Genomic DNA, 22386 nt, shown 5'->3' with positions numbered 1-22386 from the left:
TGCGAGGCAAGTGCTCTAACCAGTACGCTACAGGACTCTACCGTATCGGACAATATTTGTTGATTAGCTCTGCTAAAGTGGGCCCTCAGTGGCCCGTCTCAGAATCGAGGCTCCATCCCGTCTCCACTGCAAGAGTTGGATAGTGCAGAACAATGCAGAGACTTATCCAATAAAAAAGAGCTCACACACTGAAAAAGCTTTATTTAGCATCTGTGAAAGTCATTCGGCTAACGTTTGCTTTGCTCTTAAAGGGCGCTGTCCTCATGCGTTTGGCAAACTTTTTTTTGGGGTGGGGGGTCGGGACAGACAGGGGCTGAGGATTGGGGCGGGTGGGGAGCGTTAGGGATCGGGGTGGGGTGGGATCGGGTGTGAGAGAGAAGAGCCCAGAACCGTGCACTTCATTTCAGGCACAATGGAGACTGTTCTGCTCTGTTTGCTGAGTGTAGCAAATCTGCCGATCTGCGTTTAAAATGGGATTTTCCCCCATTACGAGCACGCACTCGGTGTCACATTTGCTACAATTAGCGAACCGGAACAGAGTAGTCCCCGACAACATAATGACACTAGAGAGACATCGTGATGCAGCTTAAATCATTTCATCGTGTGTGTGCTTGCAAACAAATGAAACAATTTGTTAAGGGGGCTTCATGGAGGTAGATAAGATGCTTAACAGGATAAGAGAGAAGTAAGCCCCGGAATAATACTGTCAGCTACGCCAGAGCAACAGGACAAGAGCGCACAGGCTCAGGGTTGTGAAGGGCAAGTTTAAGTCCTGTAACTCAGTGGTTGGAGCACTCGCCTCGCAAGCAAGAGGACCTGGGTTTGATTCCCAGACAGGGCGAAACGTTAGGCAAGTTTCTTTTTACTTCTGTTTATCTAGCAGTAAGTAGGAACCTGGTTGTTAGTCGATTGGTGGATCATGTTTCCAGGAGTAATAATTCCTACAAAATAAAAAATAATCATAATTTGGGAATTCAACCCACGAATGGTTCGTGGGACACTGCTGTGCGCAATTGGCTGCCGCATTTCATCCACAAAACACACAGTCAATTCACTTTACAATATATTCTGTGAAGCCCTTTGAGACGTCTCAACGACTCAATAAGCCGCTATATCAAATGCAAGGATTAATATTATTTTTATTTTTAACCTGTAAGGGTGACATCAAATGGGCTTCATCTACTAAACCTTTCTGGTGACTTTGTGTAACTTCCTTCCTGAAAAATGTGTCCCCTTCAATGCTAAAGATTTGGAACAAACTTACTTTGACTTTTGAATTATTTTTACTTAACTTTGTGTCTGTGAAACTGTTTCACTCAGACATCCCCATTATGTTCATCAGCTATGACAACCCATTAAATACTTCTAATGCTATATATTATTTTGCGAGTACATTGCATTCCTTATTTAATAACGCTCTGTGCACTGTGTAATGAGTCTAATTACCTGGGTACTGTAGAAATGATCAATAGGTGCACTGGTCAGTGAGGCTTGTTGCAGAGCTTTAGAAGTGAAAATGCAGCAAAGGTTCACCTGCTCGTGGATAATAATAATAATACCATGCATTTGATATAGCTCCTTATAATGTCATTGACACGTCTCAAAGCACTTCACAGAATATACTGTAAATTGACTGGATGATTTGCGGGCGAAACCCAGCAGCCAATTGCGCACAGCAGTGCCCCACAATCAGTCGTGGATTTAGAAACTTTTTTTTGTGGGATTATTACCCCGGAAATATGATCCACCAATACATTAACAACCGGGTTCCTACTTTCGCTGAGCACAACGCTGAGACAGGGGGAGTGGAGAGGTGACTGTAGGCATGGTCGAAGAGGAAGGTGTGACATGCAAATGGGGAAGGAGGGGACACGGCGGAGGGTAGAGGAAGAGTGTTCCAAAGTTTTGGGATGTAGTGGCTGAAAGCACAGACAGACAGACAGACAGACAGGATATTGGTTAACATCAGATCTCAAGGCAGCACCTCTGACAATGCTGCCCCATCTCACCATGGAGTGCCTGCCTTGAAGTCAAAGTCCCACATGGAGCTTATCCACTGAGTGTGCTACCCACTGAGCCAGATTGATGGTCTGTATAACACCAGTGACTAGACATAAAGATTAACTTATTGGAACTTCACTCGCTGCTCACTAAGGTCTACCACACTTATGGTGGTAGCAAACAATTAGTGTTAAATACCATTGAGGGAAGGAGCAATTATTACTAATTTACTGTTGAGCTACATGGGGAAAGGGTAACGTAAACCAGACTGAAAGGATTTGCTCTTAAAGGAACCGATTGGCTGAATGGCCTTCCTCTGTGGAGTAATGTCCATGGTTCTACTGGTCTGTTTAATGTTTGACATGATTTCTATTCGCAGTAGTATTTCCCTAATCAAGTGTACTGGATAGAACATAAAAGAACGAGTTTAGATAGCAAGTGGCCAATTTAATAGGGTGGATTGTGGGCCTGGACACCAGGAGAATAGTGCCATGGGTCCTGTTGCTCAGTGGTTACAGCACTCGCCTCGCAAGCGAGACAACTGGGTTCAGTTCCTGGCAGGGCGAAATGTTGGGCAAGATTTCTTACTCCACACGCCTCTGTTTACCTAGCAGGAAGTAGAAACCAGATTGTTAGTCGATTGGCGGATCATTTTTCCAGGAATAATAAATCCTTTGAAAAAAAATTGGTCACTCAATCCACCACTGTTTATGGGATTCTGCTGTGCGCAGTTATCTGCTGGGTTTCACTCACAAAATATAAAGTCAATTCACTTTACAGTATATTACAGTATCTTCTGTGAAGCGCTTTGAGAAATCTTGAAGACGTGATAAGGCGCTATATCAAATTATGATTATTATTATTATGGGATCTTTAATGGCCTCCTGAACAGGCAGACAGGGCCTGGGTTTAAAATCTCATCCGAAGGACGGCACCTTCAACAGTGCAGCACTCCCCTAGAATCACATTAGAGTGTTAGCCTGGTTTGTACGGGATCAAAGTCCCAACCTGGGGCTTGAACCCACACCTTCCATATCAGAGGTGGGAGTGCTAACGACTGAACCAAGGTTTAATATTTTCTCACAAAAATTTGGGGGCAGCTGGATATCTTCTCTTCAAATAAATAATCTTGAATATCAGAATCAGTGTGAGGAAGAAAATGATAATAATAATCCTTGCATTTGAGATCGCGCCTTATCACGTCTTTGAGGCGTTTCAAAGCACTTCATAGAATATACAGTAGAAACATAAAATCAGGAACATAGAAACAGGGGGAGGCCATTCAGCCCCTCGAGCCTGTTCCACCATGCTGCTGGATCATGGCGGATCTGTACCTCAACTCCAATTACCGCATATCCCTTGATCCCCTGACCTATGTGGAGTCCTGTAGCTCAGTGGTTAGAGCACTCGCTTTGCAAGCGAGAGACCTGAGTTCAATTCCAGGCAGAGGGCGAAACCTTGGGCAAGTTTCCTTACTCCACACAGAGCCTAATAATAATCCCTCCAAAACCAAAAACAATAATAAATTGGTCATTTTCAATCTACGACTATTTGTGGGACATTGCTGTGCGCAATTGGTTGCCGCGTTCGCCCACAAATATACAGTAAATTCACTTTACAGTGTGTTCTGTGAAGCACTTTGGGACGTCCTCCCGACGTGAAAAGCGCTATATCAAATGCAAGGATTATTATTATTATTATTATTATTATCGGTCAACATATCTGTCCACCTCATTCTTGAAGATGTGAATGGATCCAACCATAATCCACAGCCTTTTTGGGGAGAGAGTTCCAGATTCCCACTAACCTGTGGGTGAAAAACTGCCTTTCACGCCTGAATGGCTTAGGTCTAATTTTAAGAGTACGCCCCACTGTTCTGGATTCCCTCCCAGAGAAAATGTAAAGTAAATTGACTGTATATTTTGTGGGCGAAAAGGTTCTGTAAAAACTGTGGAAGGTTCTAAAACACAATGGAGGGAATAACTTTGCCTCTATCTTCCCCAACCCCGCCACCAACGACCACCATAACTCAACAGGCTCTGAGTTTCAATGGGTTTTTAAAGACAGCGGATAAAGTTCAGTCAAGAGCGCACAATATTTGTCTTCTTCAAAAAAAAACCCCCTGTTGAATAAAGATTATACAATTGTTTAAATCCCAGCGTTCAAAGTAAAGCCAAACTTAAAAACGATTCCAAAAGTTAAACCTGTCGTGAATTAAACTGCGGCCCTTTTAATTGATTGGGGTTTTCCTTTGACAAACGGCCCTTAAGGAATCCGGCAGCTCGTCAGACAGATTCTCAGCATCAAATACAGGTTTATTTCTCAGTGTGAAAACCAGTGAGACTTTTCTCCCTCTCAGTGGCCAAAGCGCGGCTTCCTTTGTGCCTGTCCTTCTGCCATTACCCGTGACAGAACAGAGGCTTGGGTCAAATAGCACTACAGCTAACAATGTGATCCATAAACAATCACCCCGGTGGCCTGAGAGAGGGCTTTCAATATTCAACAGCCTCAGTGTGATTAAAGTGGGTCGGGGGTGTGGGCGGGTCACCCGGGTCACTCACAAGAAAATTGTAAGGCCCTGGGGTTAAAATACCTAAAGCCGAGCAGCAGCATTTTCTCTCAGCTTCATATGGAGACCTGTAGCTCAGCGGTTATAGCGCTCGCCTCGCAAGCGAGAGGACCTGGGTTCGATTCCCAAGGTGGGCAGGTTGAAACCTGAGGCAAGTTTCCTTACTCTGTTTACCCAGCAGTAAGCAGGAACCTGGTTGTTAGTCGATTTGGGGAATCGCTTTTCCGGGGGTAATAATCAATTAAAATAATAATGATTTGGTCACTCAATCAACGACTGTTTGTGGGACACTGCTGTGAGTAATTGGCTGCCGTGTTTTGCCGACAAAATGCAGTGTATTCCGTGAAGCGCTTCGAGACGTCTTGAAGACGTGATAAGGTGTTATATTAAATGCAAGTATTATTATTATATTATTATAGCTGTATGTCTCTCCAATGTATCCCCCGTTTCCCTCTGCTCCACCAATGGCAGCCATGTTTTCTGCCACTATTCAGCAAGCCTCGGGAACTCACTGCTTCAATCCATCCATCTTGCCTCCTCTTTCCCTGTCTTCAGATCACGCCTGTTGACCTTCCTCTTCGACCGTGCCGGCGGGCACCTCCCCTCTCTGCCTGGCTCGGAGTCAGACTCCGCCACTGTTAAGTGCTCCGTGATGCTCCCAGGCCGTGCGCAATTGGCTGCCGCGTTTTCCCACAAAATATACAGTCAATTCACTTTACAGTATATTCGGTGAAGCGTTTTAAAGCGTCTCGAAGACGTGATAAGTAAACAGCGGCATGTGGAGTAAGGCAGGGTTTTGCCCTGACCAGGGAATCAAACCCAGGTCCTCTCGCTTGCGGGGCGAGTGCTCTAACTGATACGCTATAGGACGCCACATAAACTGCACGGACTAGTTCTATTTCTGCTGGTCTCATTGCTGCAGAATATTACTCACTACCGCCCCAGGCCCCTCCATGCCTGCAATATGAGTACCCAATCTCTGGCGGGCCCTTGGATGTGAGCTGTCACACCCTAAAGAAGTTCTACAGTTGCCAACCTACCATGAAAGCTTCACTGTGTGGTGTAGGACCGTCCACTTGACCAGTGGGGAAGGTCAACGGGAAGCTGAAAATAATTTATTACAAGGGTTGTTTTATATCCTCTCTCGAAGCACAATGGGAGAAATCTTCCCCCCCACTGACTGTGAATGGTGGGAAAATTCCAACAGACATGTCTCCCCATTATGTCCCATTTACTGCGGCCGGGATGAAAGCAACCACAGGCACGTGACGATGTAAGTGGCTTTGCCTGACCGTCCGACCCTATAACAGGATAACATCTGACCGGCCTGTCGCTCTTTTCAACAAGATAGTTAACAATAATGATAATAATCCTCGCATTTGATGCAGCGCCCATCACGGCTCGAGACGTCTCAAAGCGGAGTCCTGTAGCTCAGTGGTTAGAGCACTCGCTTTGCAAGCGAGAGACCCGAGTTCAATTCCAGGCAGGTCAGGGCGAAACCTTGGGCAAGTTTCCTTACTCCACACAGAGCCTAATAATAATCCCTCCAAAACAATAATAAATTGGTCATTTTCAATCCATGACTGTTTGTGGGACATTGCTGTGCGCAATTGGCTGCCGCATTCGCCCACAAATATACAGTCAATTCACTTTACAGTATATTCTGTGAAGCGCTTTGGGACGTCCAGAAGACGTGAAAAGCGCTATATCAAATGCAAGGATTATTATATTATTAAAGCGCTTCACAGGATACACTGTAAAGTGAATTTGACTGTATTTTGTGGGCCAATTGCGCACAGCAGGGTCCCACAAACAGTCATTATTATTGTTATCATTTCAGAGTGAGACGAAAAGGCTGAAAAGTGCTACAATCTCACCATCACCTTTTATCGCGACTGATACAGTGCAAGAGAACGATTTTTTCAAATTTAATATTTAACTAATGTTCTCAGGGTGTGCCGAATTTGGCCGAACGATTGATTGAAGTCCACTTTGAAAGAAATTGCAGAAATTATTCCACTCTCAAAATTATTTAAGATTTTGCATTTAAGAATTTGACAAATTCTGGATGCTCTGAAATAATAATAATAATAATCCTTGCATTTGATATTGCGCCTTATTGCGTCTTCAAGACGTCTCAAAGTGCTTCACAGAATATACTGCCAAGTGAATTGACTTGAATTGAATTGACAAGTGAAGCGCCAATTCACTGTATTACAATAATCCTTGGGTTTGATACATTTTGTGGGCGCAACGCAGCAGCAAACTACGCACAGCAGGGTCCCACAAACCGTCGTGGATTGAGAGACCAAATAAATTTTTTTGGAACCAGCCAGACGAATGTTCAAATGACGAAAAAACAAGGGGAATATTGTCTCTCCGCCGCCTCTCTTCTCTCACGCTCCCCGAAAGCTGCTTTTTGCCCAACGAGCGTTCCGAAACCGCGGCCTGGGACGATTTATCGACCTGAACAACCTTCCAAGATTGAGCGGAGAAAACGGATCTGGAAACACATGAAAGGAGCTGAAGGCCGGGTGGGGAATAACAGTGTCTGCAAACAAACAGAAGCCTGGATTGCAGCCTGAACTGCAGTTCACAAATCCCAGCACCTACTTGTCTCTTTCATTGCTTTTCACCCGTTCTTTTTATCACCTCTGAATATGCAGGAGCTCTCCCTGGAGTACAGTGGTCCATTCATCTCAAAGCTAATTCTGAAATATCCATCTCTGTCAAGGGACAACGGGGTAAATTTTTGCGCTATTTCTATTTCTTAATTAAGAAAATCCCTAAAGAGAACACTTGGTTGAAAACAGTCGCACGACTTGATTCATTTAAGAAACGGCTTGGTGTTATAATGGGAAGACTAATAACAATAACAGTAAAAATAACAATAATAACAATAATAATAATAATCCTTACGTTTGATATAGCATCTGATCACTATATTATTTATTATTATATCACATCATTGAGACGTCTCAAAGAACTTCACAGAATATAATGTAAAGTGAATTGACTGTATACTTTGTGGGCGAAACGCGGCAGCCAATTGCGCACAGCAGCGTCCCGCAAACCCCTGGAAAAACAATCCACCAACTGACTAACAAGTGGGTTCCTCCTTACTGTTAGGTAAACATAGGTGTGTGGAGTGAGGAAACTTGCCTGGGAATCGAACCCGGTTCCTCTTGCTTGGGAGGTGAGTGCTCTAACCAATGCACTACAGGACTCCACAATTAATAGTAACATAATTAATAATAACATAATGGTTTAGCTTACTGGAAGGATGAGCTCAAACAAGCCTTCTTCATGCAAACCTCTCTTATCATTGTGTTATAAAAACGAGGGGGTGGGTGGAGGAAAATGAAACATCTCAAAGTGCTTCACAATAATCACTGACTACTAATTTTTATGGGTAAACGCGGCAGCCAATTTGTGCACAGAAAGGTCCTGCAAACAACCATGAGGTGGGTAACCAATTGAGCAGGACCACCGGGAGAAACTCCCTTTTATTTTCAAATAGAAGCACAGGATCTTTTACGTTCATCACCTTGGATTTAAAGCCTCTGACAACACAGCAATAAGAACATAAGAAATTGCTGGCGAAAGAAGACCAAGGTCCATCTAGTTCACCTTCTAAAATCCTAGCAGTTGCTTGGCATGTCATGACCCAAACTATCATAATAATTAAAGTGTAAGGTGAATTGACTGTATGTTTTGTGGGCAAAACGCAGCAGCCATTTGCGCCCAGAAGTGTCCCACAAACAGTCGTGGATTGGGTGACCAAATTATTTTTATTTATTTTGAAGGAATTATTACACCCGGGAAAGCGATCCACCAATTGACTAACGGCCAGGTTCTTACTTACTACTAAGGTAACAGGCGTGTGGAGTAAGGAAACTTGCCCGATGTTTCGCCCTGCCAGGAATCAAACCCAGGTCCTCTCGCTTACGAGACGAGTGCTCTCACCACTGAGCTACAGATATTATTTTCTAGCAGAAATCTATCTAGTTTGTTCTTGAAACAAGAGACACTTTCTGCTTCCATCGTCTCCCCGAGGGAGCCTGTTCCATACGTTTACTACTTGCTCAATGAAGTAGTATTTCTGCAGATTTGTTCTGAATTTAACCCCCTTCAATCGCAGGCCATGTCCCCTGGTTCTACTGTTCAGTAGAAAGTAAAACAGCTTATCGTGGTCTACATTATCTAATCCCTGCAGTAATGTCCTTCCCAGTCCTCAATTTAATTATCAGCTTACTGTAAAGGACAAATCCTGACATGGGGCTTGAACCCACAACCCTTCTGATTCACATTTGATAGAGAGCCTTACACATTCGGGAGGACGTTTCAAAGGGCTTCACAGGATTTACTGAGTAGTGCAGTGACCGTGTTTTACAGGTGAGCACAGCAGCCGATTTTGCAGATGGCAAAGTTTCACAAACGATGCTGAAGTTAATGAGTGAATGATTCATTTTATCTGCGGCGGGTGGGGGGGGGGGGGAGAGAGATTGTTGCCCAGGACACCAGCAGAGAGAAACTCCTTTCTCTTTCTGAATAGTTAAATGGGAACTTGAACATCCAGCTGAACAGGTAGATGGGGCCTCAGATTCATAATAATAATAATAATCCTTGCATTTGATATAGCGCTTTTCACGTCGGGAGGACATCCCAAAGCGCTTCACAGAACACACTGTAAAGTGAATTGACTGTATATTTGTGGGCGAACGCGGCAGCCAATTGCGCACAACAATGTCCCACAAACAGTTGTGGATTGAAAATGACCAATTTATTATTGTTTTTGGTTTTTGGAGGGATTATTATTAGGCTCTGTGTGGAGTAAGGAAACTTGCCCAAGGTTTCGCCCTCTGCCTGGAATTGAACCCAGGTCTCTCGCTTGCAAAGCGAGTGCTCTAACCACTGAGCTACAGGACTCCACTTAACATCTGACCCAAAGGCCAACACCTCTGACCATGAGGCACACCCTCAGCACTGCACTGGAATATTAGCCTCAATTATTATTATAATAATAATAATCCTTGCATTTGATATAGCACCTTATCACATCTTCAAGATGTCTCAAAGCACTTCACAGAACATATTATAAAGTGAATTGACTGTGTATTCTATGGGAGAAACGTGGCATCCAATTGCACACAGCAGTGTACACTCGTGGATTGAGTGACCAAATTCTTATTAACTTTTGGAAGGGATTATTACTCCTGGAAAAGGGATCCGCCAACCGACTAACAACTGGGTAAACGCTAAATACTGCAGATGCTGAAAATCTGAAAATGAAAAAAAGAAGTCGCTGGGAACGTTCAGGGGGTCAGGCAGCATCTATGGAGAAAGGAAAGTGAGTCAATGTTTCGGGTACATGTCCCTTCGCCAGTTCTGATACAGACTTGTGGACTCGAAACGTTGACTCACTTTCCTTTCTCCATAGATGCTGCCTGACCCGCTGAACGTTCCCAGTGACTTCTGTTTTTGATTACTAACAACTAGGTTCCTGTGAGGTAAACAGAGGTGTGTGGAACAAGGAAACTCGCCTAACTTTTCGCCCTGTCTGGGAATCGAACGTCCTCTCGCTTGTGAGACGAGTGCTCTAACCAATACGCTACAGGACTCCACTATGCGAGTCCAACATCCCGACGTAGAGCTTGAACTCACAGCATTCGGACTCGGAGTCAAGAATTCTGCCGACTGATTCAGGCTGACTGTATCTGCAATTTTTTCCCAGAATTTTGCATGTTGTTCAATAGTATTGTGGGACAGTGGCCTCAAAGCTAAGACCATGAAGTTGTTGGATCTCTGGTGCACTAATCAACAACAACTTGCATTTATAGAGCGCCCCGCATGCAGGGTAGAATGCCGAAGCGCTTGTCAATGACGGAGCGTGATGTAGAGGCGGAGGAGGGAGGTGACCGTAGGCACGGTCATAAAGGAAAGTCTTCAGGTGCGACCTGAAGATGGGGAAGAAGGGGAGCAAGGCGGAGGGATAGAGGAAGATTATTGCAGAGTTTCGGGGCACAGCGGCTGAAGTGGCAGCCACTGAGGGTGGAACAGAGGACATGAGGGATAAGCAGGAGGCCGGAGCCAGTCGAGCGGGTAGTGGGTTGGGGTGGTAAGCAGGTCAGAGAGGTAGAGAGCTGCCAGGGCATGGACAAATAAATACAGCTGCAGTGTTTGTAGGTGCATGGGTGGGTATCGAGATACAGAGAGAGAGAGCGAGGGGGGAGAATGTATACAGCAATATATATGTTAGTCATATAGTTTCTCCTCCATAGCTATTTATGAACAAGAGCTATTAATAAAGTTCCCATTGAGTTCAGATGGGATGCACATGAAAGCATTTGAGCCGCTGAGAGCTAAGGGTTCGCCAGCATCCTCCGATTCACTACGTTCCCCCCGTCAATGAATGAGAATTAAACTACGATCTGCCTTTCTGTTTCCATTTTCCACAGTCAAGGAAATAACACAGGATGAAAGCTTCCCGCTTGCTTATTCAGAACTGTAATTTTTCTCTCTGCCTGTGTTTCGGTGGCATTATACCACTGATAGACTGTGAAATTAATCAAGGCCGTCTCCAAGGCTCCCTTTCAGATGGCTGCCCCCTCTCTAAAGGAAGCATGTGGTAACGCGAGGAGAATGTGTTTGTGTCACCACGGTGATAACCTGCGCAGCAAGGCGCCAAGGGGGGAAAAAAAAGCGGGGCCACTCAATGTAAACCACAATGCTCCCTGTAACGCTCTTTAAGTTTAACTACTAAGCGAGGAGTCTTGCTGTAGCGGATTGTGCCTGCTCTTTTGCCATTGAACTGAGCAACGCAGGGTTGGCACATGCAGGCCACAACAGCAACAACTTGCATTTATAGAGCGCCAAACTCACACAGGGTAGCGTCCCAGAGCGCTTGAACGCCCGCGCCTGTTCACAGAACCGCGGCAATGTCAGAGGCACAGCATTTCTTGTTGTGCTCTCAACACAAAGACTATTGCCTTAATAATGATAATAATAGTAATAAAAAAGTTACATTTGATACAGCGCCTTATCACGTACTTGAGACGTCTCAAAGCGCTTCACAGAATATACTGTCAAGTGAATTGACTGTGTATTATGTGGGCGAAACGCGCCCAGCAATGTCCCACAAACAGTCGTGGATTGAGTGACCAAATTATTATCTTTTTTTTGGAGGGAATGTTACCTCTGGAAAAGCGATCCTCCAAACGACTAACGACTGGGTTCCTACTTACTGTTAGGTAAATGGAGGAGTATAGAGAAAGGAAATTTACCTAAGGTTCGCCTGCCCGGAAATCGAACTCAGGTCCTTTCGCTTGCGAGACGAGTGTTCTAACCAATATGCTACAGGACTCAACTGTAAGTTGCCTTACAGATGGAGGGTGTGTTGAATTTTGGAAAGTTCTTCAAATCAGGTTTAAGTTGGAAATTGTGTCCTTTTCCCCCCCCTCCACCACAGCTCTTATTGAGAACCGCCTTCCAAATTGGGTCTGATTTTAAGACGTTTTGTGGGGGATAAAATTCTGCATGACCTTCACATTTTTTTGGCATGACAATGTTCTTGAGGCTAAGACCAAGGGAAGGTTTGATGCTCAGCTATCTCCCGACACCAGCCACTCCATGCTCACTTTGAGTGCGACTGCCAATTCATGTCATTTTATTTCTTGCACCTTTGGCAAATTGTGGGAACTTTTTATATCTTGAGCCCAGGCCTTTTGCCTAAACTGATCCACACTTGACCCTTGCAGTCAACCTAGAAACAAAAGAATTGCTCGACAAAAAAAGACCAAGGTCCATCTGGTTTGCCTTCTACCATCCTGGCAGTCACATGCAACAATAATGGAGATGTTGATAACAATTAATTCCCAATGGATTAATCTACAACAAAGTGGAAAGCTTTGGGAACCTTATATCCAAAGGTGAAGTGACTGCGGGATGGAGTTCCAAAGGGTGGGGGCAGGGAGGCTAATGGCAATCACTTGATGCACAGGACCCGGAGGCTGAATAACTAACTATTCCATCCGATTCCTAAACACCCACTTGCTGCCCAACACCCCTCCCCCCCACCCCACCTAGATTGCTCCACAATAGGTTTTGGCAGTAAACTTCAAAATGGCTATAGTTTATGGCTGGAATGAATCGCACCTTTTTGCATCTTCAAGATGTCACAAGCACTTATTTGGGGCACTCATTTGGGGAGGACATGTTTGCAGGGCTGTGGGCAGAGAGCGAGGGAGTGGGATTGATTTGGATAGTTCTTTTCAAAGAGCCAGCACAGACACGATGGGCCGAATGGCCTCCTGTGCTGTATAATTCTATGATTCTATAACTTCATAAAGTGAATTGACTGTATGTTTATTGGGCAAAACACGGCAGCCAATTGCACACAGCAGTGTCCCACAAACAGTCATGAACTGGGTGATTAAATGATTATTTTTCAAGGGATAATTTCCTTGGAAAAGCGATCCGCCAATTGACTAACAACCGGGTTCCTACTTACTGCTAGGTAAACAGAGGCGTGTGGAGTAAGGAAATTTGCCTAAGGTTTCGCCCTGCCCGGGAATCGAACCCAGGTCCTTTAGCTTGCGAGGTGAGTGCTGTAACCAATATGCTACAGGATATATATAGCACCGTATATAACACTTTTCATGCAGAATCAATTTCTCGAAGTGCTCCACAGTGATAATAGTGATCTCCGGACAGTGAGGAAACAAAAGGGACGATTGAAGGGATAACTTTTAAACAGGGTTTTGAGAGGTAAGACTTAAGCCTTTGTTTACCTAGTGGTAAGTCAGAAGTCGGTTGTTAGCCGATTGGCAGATTCGTCCACAAAATATGCAGTCAATTCACTTTACAGTATATCCTGTGAAGCGCTTTGAGACGTCTCGGGGATGTGATAAGCCGCGATATCAAATGCAAGGATTATTATTATAATTATATTAATAAGAGGACTTCGGAAAAAANGACACAAGGCAAAAGGATTTGAGGGTTGGCGTTCCAGCCACTAGGGCCGTAGCTGGACTGAAGGATACGCCACCGATGGTTCATGACTGTGTCAAATTGCTCTCCGATGCATGGTCTGCATTGTGGAAAGGAGAATGAACCAGCAGGCAGATCGGGTCAGGGTCTTTATATGAGCCTGACTCTAATCACCGTGAACCGCAGCTGCATGAAAACTGACAACATGCGGTGGGTGTTTGTGCTTCGCAGTAAGAGCAGGGTAAACAAACGTGCAGTGTTTGCATGGTGCATTTTAATATGAACAGCTGCAGTCTGGCACAGCACTGAATTAGCAGCTGTCATGTAAACAGAGCTACACATAACTTGCGGGGGTTTAATCAGCTTGTGCGCCGAAGTGACCGACAAGCAGCGATAAGGAAAGAAAGAACTTTTATCATATCAAAACATCTCAGGTGCAGTGACCCTTTCTTCTAGGTAAATGAAACGGAGCCGAGTTCTTGTGACGGACTTGGAATTCCCTGGAGGAAAGCGCATTTTGCTTCCCGACGTGCTATTTGTGGCACAAGGTGTCATTCGTACTACAATAATAATAATCCTTGCATTTGATATAGCATCTTATCACATCGTTGAGATGTCTCAAAGCCCTCCACAGAATATACTGCATAGTTTGTGGGCCAAACGCAGAATATAATAATAATAATAATAATCCTTGCATTTGATATAGCGCTTTTCACGTCAGGAGGACGTCCCAAAGCGCTTCACAGAACAAACTGTAAAGTGAATTAACTGTATATTTGTGGGCGAACGCAGCAGCCAATTGCGCACAGCAATGTCCCACAAACACTCATGGATTGAGTGACCAAATTTTTTTTTAAGGGATTATTACCCTCGCAAAGCTATCTGCCTCCCCCCCCTTCTCTGTTCGTCCTTAAAACCCTCTCCCTCCCAACATGCCCCCAGTTCTGACAAAGGGTCGTGGACCCAAAACGTTGACTCACTTTCCTTTCTCCATAGATGCTGCCTGACCTACTGAGTGTTCCCAGCGACTTCTGTTTTTGTTCCAAAATACTAAATCCAATACAACATGAAGCTGTTCCTTAAATGAACCCAAAGCCCTGACATCATATTGTCTGACACACACTGACAGATTCAATCACGTCCCAGTGAGTAAAAGTAATAGTAATAATCCTTGCTTTTGATACAGCGCCTCATCATGTCTTCGAAACGTCTCAAAGCGCTTCACAGCATATACTGTAAAGTGAATTGACTGTATATTTTGTGGGCAAAGTGCGGCAGCCAATTGAGCACAGCAGCGTCCCCACAAACGGTCGTGAATTGAGTAGCCAAATGCTTTTTTTTTTAAATGTTGATCTTAATTTTTTGAAAAAGTAATGATATCAATGTTTTTGTTTCATTGAAAAATATAATAATAATAATAATAATACATGGCATTGTAAAACAAACATGCTTCTTATAACCAATGGTGCAATTGGGACTATTTAGAAATGTCTTGACAAAATACCTGGTGAACAAAATATAAACCAAGAGGACCCAGGTTCAGGTCCAGGGCAGGGCAAAACCTTTGGCAAGTTTCCTCACTCCACATACCTCGGTTTTCGTAGCAGTAAGGAGGAACCCTGTTGTTAATTGATTGGCGGATTGCTTTCCTTTTTAAAAAATAATAATTGTCATAATAATTTAGTCACTCAATCCATGACTGTTTGTAGGATATTGCTTTGCCACGTTGCACCCACAAAATATACAGTCAAAGCACTTTACCATGGATTTTGTGAAGCGCTTTGAGACATCTCAACGACGTGATGAGGTGCTACATCAAATGCAAAGATTATTATTATTATTAAATCCATATAGTTGTACAATAGTTGCACATTTTGGGGGATGTTACTCATTACAGTAAACTGCGGAGTACTTGAAACCATCATTAAAATATTTAAAAGGGGTTACCCTGCCATCCATTTTATCTTGGTTTAAAGACAAAGCTTAAACAGTTTATAATAATAATAATAATAATAATAATAATAATAATAATTCTGGGCTTTTGATACAGTGCCTTATCATGTCTTCAAGACGTCTCAAAGCACTTCAAACATTTGTCAGAAGTAGCTCACAATCCCCAACCCTCCCACACACCCACCCATTTTCCAAAAGTAACCCCAAAATGCATCAAGAAACTACCACCACCACCACCAGTAAATAATAATATGCCTTGCATTTTATTTTGCGCCTTATCACGTCTTCGAGACATCTCAAAGCGCAGCACAGAATATACTGTGAAGTGAATTGATGTATATTTTGTGGGCGAAACACAGTAGCCAATTGCGCACAGCAGCGTCCCACAAACAATGTTTGATTTTTTCTTTGTTTCAAAGATAAATACTCACGTTATGAGCAAATCACAATTCATTTTTCGGTCCATTCTGAAAATCCAGAAAAGCTTCAGGGTTTGTTAGAGAGCGAGAGAGAGAGAGATGAACCGTCTACAACACGTGTCTATGAGAGCACCTGTCGATCAAAGCGATCTTATAAGAATAATAAGAATAATAATCCTTGCATTTGATATAGCGCCTTATCACGTCTTCGAGACGTTTCAAAGCACTTCACAGAATATACTGTAAAGTGAATTGACTACATTCTGTGGGCGGAACGCAGGAGTGTCCCACAAACAGTCGTGGATTGAAGTCATCACATTTTTTTTTCTTTAAGGGATTATTACCCCTGGAGAAAACAGTCCAATCGATTAGTAACCGGGATCCTAGGTAAACAGGAGCATGTGGAGTAGGAAACTTGCCCAATGTTTCGCCCCGGCCCGGGTACCAAACCGGGTCCTCTCACTCGCGAGGCGAAGGCGCTAACCACTAAGCTACAGGACTCCACTTGTTGCTTTAGTGGAGAGGCGCCTTCAAAATATTCACCCTTCGGGGAAACGAACATCAGCATTAGAGTGAGTGGCACGTCAACAATTCAATGTCTATAATCACATGCTAGCCAAAGTTGTGTATATCAAAACGTTTATTGCATATAACTGTACACTTAATACAGATGGTTAGATAACACGGTCAACAATCACTGGTAAGTAATTTTCGGTTGCATTTTTAAAAGGTTTATTTTCTGATACCAAATATAAAACAAGGACATCACAGAAAATATAATATGACAATAAATAGCTACAGTTACAATTGTTAAGACATCTTAAAACGGTTGCTTTGTGTTTTTAAAACTCATGCTGGTTAAGCCTTGATGATCGAAATGATGCTCGTACAAAGTAAAATACAGTTAGTTTGTTTGGTTTTCGGTCTGGCTTTCCTCTCTCTCTCTCTCGCTTTCACTCACACACAAACTATATTTGTTCCTCCCAACTGCATCGTGAGAAAACCAATGAGATGATTTAACACAGCAAACAGGAGACTCTTAACCAGAAAACGATATCTATACTTCATTAATACCTCAAAACAGTAAGCAGATTTGGACGCGTAACATCAATGAAATTCTCATTCCTCCTTCTAAACCTAAACACTGAATGTAAACAAAGCGAAACTCCCACAATATTAAAATAATAATAATAGTAGCATTTGATACAGCGCCTTATGACGACTTCAAGACGTCTCAAAGCGCTTCACAGAATATACTGTAAAGTGAATTGACTGTGTATTTTGTGGGCGAAACGCAGCAGCCAATCGCGCACAGCAGCGTCCCCACAAACAATCGTAGACTGAGTGACCAATTATTATTATTATTATTATTATTTTTACAGGGATTATTACCCCCGGGAAAAGCGATCCGCCAATCGACTAATAACCGAGCTCCTATTTACTCCTCAGTTAAAAACCAATGGCGTGTGGAGTAAATGAAGGGAAAAAGTATAAACGTTTCTATTTTTTTTACAAAAACACATTTTTGCATTCTGTACAGTGTCTTTAACTGCGGATGGACTAGTGATTTTTTTTGTACAATACAGTTGAGTCGTCCCTGTCCATTCCACCCCCCAACCCCCACCACCCCTCACCGCCCCCTTCCCCCCAGAGCATCTTTTAAGGAATTGTCACTGGTGAGGACTGAACTCGAAGGGGGGGTTGGGGGGGGGCACTTTTATTCCCCGTCCAGATACATCAAACGCAGATTTCCACAGATGAAGCGAATGCTCCGTGAATTTCTTTCAAAACCTGAGGGTGATTAAAAGAATATGAAAGCGGGAATCTTAATAAGTAATAATCATACGACGTCTTTAATTACCAAATGATATTCTGTCAAATTTGTAGAAAACTCTGTTAAAAACCGCCTCAACAAAATCGCCATTAACTTCACTGTTGTTACGATGACGACGATGATGATGGAAGGGCAATTTACTAGTGGGGAACGTTTGAAATTACCGCTGGAGAATTCCTACCCGGGGGGGGGTGCGGGCGGGGAAACTGACCCACCAATTTATAGGGGAATACAGCACGCCTTCGAGGCGTCTCAGAGCGCTCCCGCAGAATATACTGCTAAGCGAACGCGAACCGAGTACGTATTTTGCGGGCAAAACGCAGCAGCCACACACTACCCTCCCCCCCCGCCCCAAACACTCGCGGGCGGGGGTTGGAGCCCCGAAACTATTATTCGTCCTTTTTTCTCTTTCCGGAGATGATTAACAACCCCCCCCCCACCCCCACCTCTCTCTTTCTCTCTCACTCACCCTCCCCACCCCGCCAGCCCCCCATCCCACGCACACACACACAGAGTTCCCCCACCCCCAGCCACCAGCCCCCACACCCCCGCATCCCCCCACTCCACCACCCACCCCAACCGCTACCGGAAAAGCAATACGCTAATCGACCGACAACCGGGGTTCCTACTTACCGCTACGTAACCACTCCTTCACCCCCACCCCCCACACAAGCCCCCCACGCCCCACCCCCACCACCCCACACAAGCCCCCCCCACCCCCACCAAGTCCAAGTCACTTGGGAAACCTGGTCGGGAGGCTGTTGAGAGTGGACGGAGCGTAGTGGAACCTGCAGGCAGCGCAAGCGCAAGGCGGGGACCCCCCGCTCGGCCACTGCTGGAAGCAGCTCTGGTCGCCGTGGGAGCTCAGGGGGCACTTGAGAGCCGGGGTGGGGGTGGGGTGGGGGCGACGACGACGGAGGAGGAGGGAAGAGGAGGAAGAAGAGGAGGAGGAGGCTGCTGCTGCTGCTGCAGCGGCGGCCCCGAGCAACCACGAACCCCCGGTCGTCAGCACCGGGTATTGGGTCAGCCGGGAGCCCGAGCCGCTGCTCCGGCCGTACATCTCCCCGATCAGTCTCTTCATCTCCTCCAGGGAGCTGGTCAGCATCAGGATGTAGTTCCTGGCCAGTAGCAGGGTGGCTATCTTGGACAGCTTCCTGACCGACGGTCCGTGGGGGGCGTAAGGCATGATGTCCCTCAGGGCGTCCATGGCCAGGTTCAGGTCGTGCATCCTCTTGCGCTCCCGGCTGTTGATCTTCTTCCTGAGCAGCTGCTGCTCTCCCTGACTCAGCTCCTTCTTGCTCCTCAGCTTGGCTACTGGTCCCCCGGGGCTGGCTTTGGGCTGGTGCTGGGGGTGGTGCCGGTGGTGGTGGTCGCCGTGGTGGTGGTGGTGGTGGTCTGGGGATGGTCGGGTCCTCTCTGCGCTCAGGTGGTCCTTGCGCGTAGGAGGAGAGGGTGGAGGCGGAGAGGAGGATGGAGATGGAGGAGAGGGAGATGGAGAGGGAGAGGGAGGAGATGGAGGAGAAGAAGAAGGAACGAGGTTGTTGTATAAGGAAGAGGTGACGAGCAGTCGTTCGTTTGATGTCGACTCCAGCAACTCGCTCATGGTCTGAAGTCCAGAGTCAGTATGTTTTTTTTTGTGTGTGTGTGTAAATAGATAATAATCTGATATCTATACTACAAATAGTTCACACCAACACACACACCACACACACAACAACTTTAGACCTGGGTGTGTGTGTGTGTTCTTCTGAAGCCCCAAGTGGACTGCAGAGATTGGTCTGTTTTGACCCCACTCTCTGTGTGTCTGTCTCTGTGTCTCTCACCCCCATCTCCTCCCCTCCCTACACTCTGTGGAAGTGTGTCCAGGGGGTTGAGGTGTTGTGTGTGTGTGTGTGTAGGGGGTGGGTGGGGTTTGTGTGTGTGTGAGTGGGGGTGGGATGGGTGGGGGGGGTTAAGGCTCTGCTGGTTGTAAAGGGACCTGTTAAATGTGACAGTGTGGAGGGCTGTATCCAGACATCAGCCAATGGTGATTCGCACCTCACCAGTTGGTCAGTGCGATTGGCCTGACTTCTGTTTCAATGGACACTCTTTCCCCAAGTCTGTCTTGCATGGCATCTCTCTCTCTCTCTCTCTCTCTATCTATCTATCTCTCTCTTTCTTTCTGTCTCTCTCGCTCTCTCTATCTTCCTCTCGCAGACTCCCTCCTTCACTCTCTCTCTCTCTGTCTCTTTCGCAAGCTCCTGTCTTTTTCTCTATTTCTCCCACTTCCTTACCCTTTCCCCGAACCTTCCTGGTTCATATTTTCGTCCGTTATGTTTCCCTGCTCTCTATTTCCCAATTTTGATCACCACATATACACACGTATATATATATATATCATACATACACGTACATACAGGGTGACTAAAAAGTCAGGGATTCTACATATAAAAAAAAGAGGTACATCTAAAAAGTCGTGATACCATTTATTTTAAGAATAATTACTTAATTACTACTAATATTATTTCTTTAACACTTATTAGACATTGTAATGTCACGACTTTTTCATTACCCTGTATATATCCTATATATATATATAGATTTATATACCTCCCTCCCTTTGATGATGTACCTTCTCTTTTCTATTTATTTTATGATTCCTGATTTCTCTCTCGCTGTTTATTTCACGTTTCCACTTTTTCTCTCTCATTAAAAAGATATTTTTTATATATATATACAGAAAGATGTCAGGGATGTTTCTAACGCTGTGGCGTTAGAAACCTAACGCAAAGGAATTAATTGCCCACGTTTTATGATGCAGGGAATTCGATGAGTTGCGCACATTACAGTTTAAATCAGGGATCCTACACCGCTGGCAAAAATACTTCCAGATGTTGTGCAATATGTACAGTAATGAAATGTCCGTCATAAGCAATTTTCCTGACTCTGCACACCTCTGTTTACCTAGCAGTAAGTAGGAACCCGGTTGTTAGTCGATTGGCAAATTGCTTTTCCGGAGATAATAATCCTGAAAAAAATAATAATTTGATCACTCAATCCATAACTGTTTGTGGGACACTGCTGTGCGGAATTGGCTGCCCTGTTTTCCCCACAAATATACAGTCAATTCACTTTACAGTACATTCAGGGAAGCGCTTTGAGACGTCTCAAAGACATGAAAAGCGCTATATCAAATGCAAGGATTATTATTATTGTTATGTTAAAATCACCTCATCGCTGCGTAGAGCAAGTCCAACATTATTTACTCCAAACGTTCCTTTGGATATTGTTGCCCAGGTTAACACTAAAATGAAGAAATATCAATCTGGATATATTTGTTGATAGAAACCCACACAAGGTGCGCATTTTTTGTTTTTACTTCATATTTGTGGAGTCCTGTGGAGCACTCACGTCGCAAGCGAGCGCACCTGGGTTATTATTATTATTATATTTCCAATTTTTTTTAATAGAACAACTCCTGGGCGAAACTATCATTCCAGATTCTAAACCAGTCCCACAACGCACACTCTGGGCTCCCAAAGTTTTGTCCCTTGTCTACCTGCGCCCCTTTCGTCACCCAGTTTAAGAGTCTCCGAACCAAGCTGAGAATTCCATGCATCCCACCTACACATGAAATTTCGAGAGATAGCTTGTGGGAATGGAACGCGCACTCTCTCAATCTCTCCCTGGAGGGATGCATCCTGCTTACCTAATTCCGAAAAGTATTAGGCGCAGGTTGATAAGAGCCGAGGCTTGGGGGACCTCAGAGTGTGAGTTGGGGAAACTGCTGGAGGCTAACCAGCTAAACCCACATTAGCTTGCCATAAGAAGCTAAACACGTTATGCAAGCAGGACATGATTTATGCTATAACAGCGCGCCTGCTGGAGATCGCGTTCAGCTTTTTTTCAGAACATTTGGGTAGCTGGACACAGGAGCGAGCTGGCAAGACTGAAAGTGAGAGTTTGAGTCGACCTGAAAAGATTTTCTTGTCTGAGAGAAGCCGTCTCCAATGTTGGGCTCGTTTTAAACCTTGAAAGCAAGTCTTTGAAAGGCACAGACGAGCAAGTGTACCAGGGAGGGGTGGTGGGGGGGTGGGGGGGAGAGATGTAAAAAGCAAACAAAGGTGTCAGTGAAGTCACTTCCCTGCATTGGGGGCCAGCCATCCGCTTTCTCCATGTCCCCTATTGAACAGGACAGAATGCCCACAGGAAGATGGAGCATTAAAGGGAACAAATCCGCCTCAATGCACCGTCAAAGGGCTGCACATGAGCGGATATCTGCTACACTCTCTCTCGCCGTCTGCCACTGGCACAAAGAGGCTGCTGATGACTTTAAGGGGAACGTGTTTGCTGCCCAAAGGCAAATGAAAAGGCAAGAGACAGAAAGAGAAGAAAGAGGCACAGACAGACAGACAGACAGACAGAGAGACAGACAGACAGACAGACAGACACACGCAAATTTAAAGTGTGCCGTTACAAAGGGTTTATTTAACAAGAGACCCTGTGCAAAATATTTGTATACAAGTTTCCCCAAGTTCAAAGTTACTTTCAATGGTATTAATACAATATATTAATATGTTAATATATTAATGTAACATATATAGCCATATAATAATAGTATATATGACAATATTAATATATTA

At 44.7% G+C, this 22386-nt stretch overlaps 1 protein-coding gene across 1 annotated transcript; it reads right to left on the bottom strand.

The window, feature by feature from the left end:
• Nucleotides 1-17647: 17647 nt before the first annotated feature.
• Nucleotides 17648-19646, bottom strand: LOC103187303 (oligodendrocyte transcription factor 3). Its single transcript, XM_007906735.2, has 2 exons — nucleotides 18761-19646; nucleotides 17648-17721 (listed from the first exon to the last, which is right to left on the bottom strand). Exons 1-2 carry the CDS (start codon nucleotides 19365-19367, stop codon nucleotides 17648-17650), a joined length of 681 nt encoding a protein of 226 aa, XP_007904926.2. The 5' UTR covers nucleotides 19368-19646.
• Between the last annotated feature and the right edge of the window lie 2740 nt (nucleotides 19647-22386).

Source organism: Callorhinchus milii, unplaced genomic scaffold (genome assembly GCF_018977255.1).
Source record: "Callorhinchus milii isolate IMCB2004 unplaced genomic scaffold, IMCB_Cmil_1.0 Scaffold4, whole genome shotgun sequence".
Lineage (NCBI taxonomy): Eukaryota > Metazoa > Chordata > Chondrichthyes > Chimaeriformes > Callorhinchidae > Callorhinchus > Callorhinchus milii.
Note: the sequence above shows the minus strand (reverse complement) of the source record. Positions and strands in the feature narration are given on the sequence as shown.